Here is a 6,844-nt window from a genome sequence, read left to right as displayed (position 1 = left end):
AGCCTTGAACTTACAGCAGAAACCAGTTTAGAACTAATGAAATTGTTGTTTCAACAAGAAGTAACCCAGCACTTCAGAATGAATAATGTCTACAACATTGCAAGGCACATTTAATGTCTTTGATCACTGTGCACCATTTATTATTTGTAAGTGAACTCAACCAAAACTTATCATTGTAAATGCTACTGAACACATTTTAATTGCAAATTATAATTTTAGTGTTTTTCTTCAGAGAAAAAAAACAAAGAAAAAAACCTTACAATGTAAAATTACTATGTTAAAGTAAAATTCAGTATGAAAAAAGAAAGGTTGGAAAGTTACAGGGACAGAGAAAATGTAACACTGGAAAAAATGTCTTCCTGTGGAAGAGCCTACTTTAGCTTTTTCTAAATAGATTCTGGTGTCACATTACTACGCCATTGGCATCCCATTGGAAACACTTAGCAGAATGATGTAATGGTTTTATTTAAAATGCCAGTATTTACAGTGATCTAGAGCTTACATCATTTCCAATTTTTAAAACTAAGAGTGAAAAACTGAGATGGCAATTAGAAAATACAACAGAGTCCACAATTCAATGACTTCTTTATATGTATAATAAGTGGAATGGTCCAAAGAACACTGATAATGAACTATGGGATGGCTGGTTCATAAAATACACTTATCGTCAACTTTCTATGACAACTGTACTGAGGTATAGTTCCCAGGAGATAAAGTGAGATTCTTTTTGCTCTGACTTCATCAATTTACAGGCTTGCCAATTGTTACCTAACATGCATAAGTATACACTGATTTCTTATTATGCTTTTAACTTGCATCTCTCTAGTTATTAGTTAAATTAAGTATCTTTTTATGCATTTACCAGCCACATGAGTTCCTTTTTATATAAAAGAGCCTATTCAAGCTCTTGTCTAATTATTTTCTCTTTAGGTCGTTTGAGATTTTTTTTTATTATTATTACTTTTAAAGAACTTTCAAGAAAACTCTTTTGAATCTTCACCAATGATTGGGTGTGAGCAGTGGCCCAGGACTCTTCATGACACTTTATACTCCTCCTTTCTAGCATGTCACATGCACCCTTTCTTTTTTATCTGCTGACAACCTGTACTGGACTTCAATATTATTGTCATCATTTGTTCCAATCTATGTAATTGAGAAATGCATATAATAATAGCCTTCACCAGAGTTGGGCATTTAGCTCAGTGGTAGAGTGTTTGCCTAGCAAGCTCAAGGCCCTGGGTTCGGTCCTCAGCTCTCGAAAAAAAAATTAGCCTTCACATACACACACACACACACACACATACACACACACACACACACACACACACACACACACACACACACACACGTTACCCCTCCCACTGGTTTAATCTCCTAAATAAAAAAAATGTAGTTACATTGTGTGTGTGTGTGTGTGTGTGTGTGTGTGTGTGTACATGAGCATGGCCTGGCACACGTACAGAGTTCAGAGGACAACTTGCAGGCATTGGATATCCTTCCACCATCTGTGTCTAAGGGATCAGATTTAGGCAGTCAGGCTTGTGGCAAGCAGTTTTGCCCACTGTGCCATCCCAAACACTGGCAATTGTTTCCTCGTTTTTCCTACTTAACCAGAAACCATACTAAACATTTGCTTTTGGAGTCCAGCCCCATGTGCATGAGCAGTAGGGTGTTTGTTTGGCATGCTTGACGCTGTGATTTCAGTTCCAAACATAAACAAAGAATACAGCTTTCTAGTCTATTTTCAAAGCCAATGTTCCTGATTCTGTCTATATGGTGTTCAGTGTGTCTAATACTGCTATCTTTCAGATGTTTGAATGTATTATGAGAGTTCTGAGATAATGAGTGTTAATGTAAAGAGACACAAAAGGGATGTGAAAAGTTTAAATTTTAATTGAAAGAGAATTCCGAAAAATTGTCATTTAATATAATTTATTAGTAAAAATGAATATGTACACTGATTTTATATATATATGTGTGTGTGTGTGTGTGTGTGTGTGGCTATTCAGAAAGCTATACAAAATGTTTTGGGATTTGTTTTGAAGAAGGCAGTTGCCAATGACAAATCATTAATGTCTCCCTATGGAAAATGTTATGAGAAAATTGGAAGTTTATGAATCAAATCATTCTTTATCTATATGTAAATATATGAAATAAGTGTAATTGGAATAGTATAATTGAGGGTGCAAAACAGTTTTGTCAAAGGGAGTAATTTGTTATCTTCCTCCAAATACTGTCCAATCTATTTTAGGGTCATCATGACACAAACGCAGAAGAAACAAAGAAGACAAGAGAATTAAAAACATATAATGTTTTATTGTAAAAAATAGACAGACTTGAACTTTTTTAACAAGAATATCATTGTAGGCGCCTCCTTAAGCCATCATCACTTTGTCACTGAAACAGGCAAGAGAGCCACTAACAGCTGCTAGTGGGAAAAGGATCTATGTCCATGCCTGAGAAGCCTTGGCATCCTTCCAGGTGGTGTCTCAAAAGAGCTGTGGAAACACAGTGACCTTCAGACCCCTGCACATCAGCAAGCCTACAAAACAACAGGGATTTGCCTATTGTCCCAGTCTGTCAAGACTGGCTTTGTAGTGCCTTCCCAAGCATCCAAAGTACACAATTTGTCAGAACACCTGCTCATTGGAACAGTGATGTCTTAGGTCACCTGTAGGATCAGTAACTGCATCAGGCTTGTTTGTGTAAGGCCAGGGTGAAGATATCTGTCTCAGCCATGCTGGTGTCTGAGGTATATGAACTTGTACGAAAGGCTTGGGCAGAACTGAATATACACCTTTCCATGACCCAAGGATGAAAAGACCTTGCTGAACAGAGCAGAGTTATGTGGAGGGTAAATTACCTCATGGCCATAAAAAACAGAAACTCGTTTAGTTACTCAGAATAAGACAAAAACCAATGGAACAAAGCATTTATTCTTTCCTAGGAGTGGGTGTGTAGGGTGGGCAGAGGCTGGATGTGTGCACTGGTTGTCTTAAGTTATTATACGATTTTCACATCTAGTCTGTAGTAGCAACAACATCTCAAAGTCAAACCAGGTTCTGCAAATATAAACACACTGACAATTAAAAATAAGTGTGAAGTTAAGGAAAGGTGGTCCTGTTCTCAGAAGAGGCCAGAGATGAGCTACCATTGATGTGGTGAGATGCCTCCCTGGGGACTAAGCATCTTAATGGTATAAAGTAGTAATGTTGTCAAGTGGACCCGAATGGGACAGGGTCTGAGTTACCCCTCTCCATCTTCATAGATGGGCAATCACCATTTGCTCAGTCCAATCAACTACATGCCAGAAAGGCCAACATGCTATCTCTCTTTCTCTAATTAAAGAAGATACAAAAAAATGCCAACATTCAACAGTTGAGAACCAGGAAAACTGAGTTGACGTGATACTACAGACATTGAAAGTAATCCTGTAATCATTAAAATACAATGGAAGCTGTTTGTCTCTTGGGCATGGGTGTGGGGAGAACACTAAGCAGAGAGGCCATGCTCTTGCTACTGTGATATTTATTTGCTCTTATGTAAGGTGATGTTTTAATTAAGCTCATCAATTTAACTGTACCCTCTTATGTAAGAACTCTTCAAATCTAAATAGGAAGCTGGTGGTATGGACCTCTGTATATTTTGATGGGCTGGACATCATCTGGTAAGATCGTGCCATTGAGAAGATCACGGTGAGAGCAGAGGAGAGAGAGAGAGAGAGAGAGAGAGAGAGAGAGAGAGAGAGAGAGAGAGAGAGAGAGAGAGAGAGAGAGCCTTTGAAGTAGGTTGCTATGGGTGAGAAATCCAGAAGGAAGATGGCCTAAATCTGGGAGTTCTTGGTGAGGGCAGGCAGGCAAACTACAAATGACTGACTGAATAGCTTCAGAGGTTTATTATCCACTCATTAGGGAACTTTAATTGTTTTTTCCTCCTTAGCACTCTTCAATGACTGTCGTTCCAATCAGAGAGTACAGTTTTTTCTTAACAAGTCGAAATCCTGAGCTGAGGATCAGAGTTCGCCTAAGGCCCGACGAGAAGCGACCTCTGCTAAAGAAGAAGTCCCTGAGGCCTGTCCATGAGCAGTTCTCCTGCTTAAACACGAGTGTCAGCTCAAAAGTCGGCACCACACTAGCATCACACACAATCCTATCCAGCTTTTTACATACGTTTTCAATTTCCAAGTTCACGTGCAAAACACAACCCCGAAGGCCACAGGGCTCTGTGGAGGAGAGCCGCAGGACATCTTGCGCAATTCTCTGGGTCAGTTTCTCAGGGACCAAGACCTTGGAGCAACCGAGTTTGGTTTGCTTTGATTTGGATAGACAGTTTTCCAACATCTTAACCAAATTCTGGCACGTTGTCTCTTCAAATACCACCTCGTTGAGGTTGGGCTCAGGGACAACATAATCCCAGTAGTCGAAATCTGAAAGAAATGAACACTTTAGAGGAGAGAGAAACAGTGTCTTCCTGGCATTAATAAAGCCTGGCCACTTCCAGCTTATGTATCTAAGTGCTTTGGGTACAGCTGTGAGAGTTAGCATACCTCCCTTTGAGTTAGCGTACCTCATTTTGCTCTTAACCAACAGGCAATAAGACAAGTCTTTAATCTCTCAAGACTGAAAGATTATCTGTGCACTCAAGACTGTGATGAACACACTGACTAGGTTAAAACAACTTTTTTAAAATTTCTATGTTTACTCATAGTCTTAAGGATCGTGAAGCAAAAATCTATCCATGGTTGTCCAAGATTACTAGTTATTTCCTTTCTTGCTTGCCCTCTCTGTAGGGTTTTCCAAGTTTATTTTAGTGTTCTTGCAGAGAACACGCAGAACATCTGGAATTTAATCATTACTTTTGCTTCACAAAGCGACTGTCAGTGTGTAGGTATTAAGACATAGAATGATTGCAAGTGTTTGTGAATAAGTCCATCTCAGGACCAAAGATCCACCAACTTTTTCTTTTTTTTTAAAAGTCTTTGCTAGGATGGCCTGAAGGTCCAATTTTAGCTTTGAGCTGTTTGATTAAAGATTGCTCACAGAGGAGAGGACCTTTGAGGTTCATGGGGTTATTTATAACTGGGCTGGGTAGGTTTTTCTTAGCTGAGCAAAACAAAACAAACCCAGGAAAACAAAGTTAGGTTTGCTCAGAGGAAAAAAAAAAAAGATAGCTCTGCATTTGGTCACCTACCTTCCAAATTAATCCTACCACTTGGCAGGGTGCCACACCACATAGTGGCCTCAAACCTCTACCTGCTTTCTACTGCATGTATTCACTTAGGTCACTGTTTTTTTTTTAAACTAATATCTTCCAAATCATATCTGTATTTTACCTATGTTATAGCTACATTGCAGGCAGACAATTTTAGAGTTTTGTACTCTAGCACTACCTTAATTTTATCTTACAAATGAGGAAGATCTAAAGAGATTAAGCAGTTTAATCTATATCCACACCACCATTCTTTGATAGTAGAGTAGCCTGTTAAATTAGAAACTGCTATTCAAAGTTGCAAATGATTATTTGTGTGGGACTAGGGCTATTAAACTGTCCTTCTGACACAGTATGGAATAGTGGGTTTATTTCATAGTAGAATCTTACTTAGTTATGAAAAGGCGCACATTAACAGGGAAGGATCTAGCTCCAAAATATTAAGCTGTGGGAAAGCAAACTGAATTCAGAAGAACACATATTGCATTATTATCTAACACTCTAAAAGCAAAACTAACATAGTAACAAAACGCTGAAAGATGGTTCTCTGGGGACGAGGGAAAAGAGGGAATAGATGGTAGAGAAGAATTTGGGAGTAAAATGTGGTGGTGTTGGTTACACAAGTAACCATGTCTTAAAACACACCCAGCTGGGCACTTAATGTCCCAACCATAAGGAATAGAGAACTTCATTCCCCAGGATCCTGTTAGCAGACTAGAACAACGCAATATTCTCATTATGTTTGTTTCTGGTAGGCAGACGATGCTCAGGAAGTTTAGAAAGACATCTCAGATGGATTTCATAGTCTTCTCTATCTAGGAGGGAATGAGGTCTAGCGCGCGCTCAGGCAGGGACGCCTACACTATCTAGAGAGGGGCCGCAACCTTCGGATAGGAGAGAGGTGGACAGCCGGGCGACTCACCACTTAGCAGACTCCCAGGGTGATAGCCACCGTCCAGCAACTCTGAAATGCTGGCCGGGTTCTTACTGCTCAAACTGCCCGTTGCAACCATGGTCAACGGCTCTGTTTCCCTCGCGGAGCAGAACGGTTTTCCCCTTAGGCGCTGTGGGGGAAAAAAGTGAGAGAAGTTTGCAAAAGCACACAAGAAGTGCAAAGACTCCTCAGAGTCCCGGCATCGCCAGAGAGAACTAGCCCGGGCACTGCCCTTCCAGAGGGAGGGACCAGCCTTGGTAACTCAAGTTGACAAAGCCCTAGGAGCAGAGACGCCAACTACAGCCAACAGGCTGAAAGAAGCTGGAAAGTTAGCACAACTGGGAAGCGACCCTGCCCACTCACTCCCGCCTCCTCCTGCCGCTCACCTGCAGGGATTTCACCAGATGCTGAGGGGCAAACCGAGGCAGGCGCCCTCAGTAGCCCGATCCTTGGACAGTGGCCCCCCAGCACAGTCCCGCTGCGAGCCGAAGGCTGCGGGCCACCGCGCCCACCAGCACAGGCTGCACCCCGCCGCTCCGCTTCCGGAACAGAGAGCGCTTTATAGGTCCAGCCTCCCTGCCTGGCCGGCACGCCCACCTGCGCCACCCGCCCCGCCCGTGCCCTGGCCCGCCCCTGCCGGGTCAGGTCGCATTCATTTCAGTTGCAGTGAAGGCAGGGGCCCAGGCAAGCCTCTGGGAGTTG

At 41.6% G+C, this 6,844-nt stretch overlaps 1 protein-coding gene across 1 annotated transcript in view; it reads right to left on the bottom strand.

The window, feature by feature from the left end:
- Nucleotides 1–2,296: 2,296 nt before the first annotated feature.
- Nucleotides 2,297–6,844, bottom strand: part of Ddit4l (DNA damage inducible transcript 4 like) — an 8,805-nt gene continuing 4,257 nt past the window's right edge. Inside the window, exons 1-3 of the mRNA XM_052730940.1 lie at nt 6,529–6,844; nt 6,131–6,272; nt 2,297–4,426 (exon numbers count right to left, since the gene is read on the bottom strand). The exon at nt 6,529–6,844 is cut by the window's right edge and continues 4,257 nt beyond it. Of these exons, the coding sequence (XP_052586900.1) occupies nt 3,936–4,426; nt 6,131–6,221 (582 nt within the window). The 5' untranslated portion in view covers nt 6,222–6,272; nt 6,529–6,844 and the 3' untranslated portion in view covers nt 2,297–3,935. The remainder of the gene's footprint in view (nt 4,427–6,130; nt 6,273–6,528) is intronic.

This window comes from Peromyscus californicus, unplaced genomic scaffold (genome assembly GCF_007827085.1).
Source record: "Peromyscus californicus insignis strain IS unplaced genomic scaffold, ASM782708v3 Scaffold_9__1_contigs__length_137607984, whole genome shotgun sequence".
NCBI lineage: Eukaryota > Metazoa > Chordata > Mammalia > Rodentia > Cricetidae > Peromyscus > Peromyscus californicus.
Note: the sequence above shows the minus strand (reverse complement) of the source record. Positions and strands in the feature narration are given on the sequence as shown.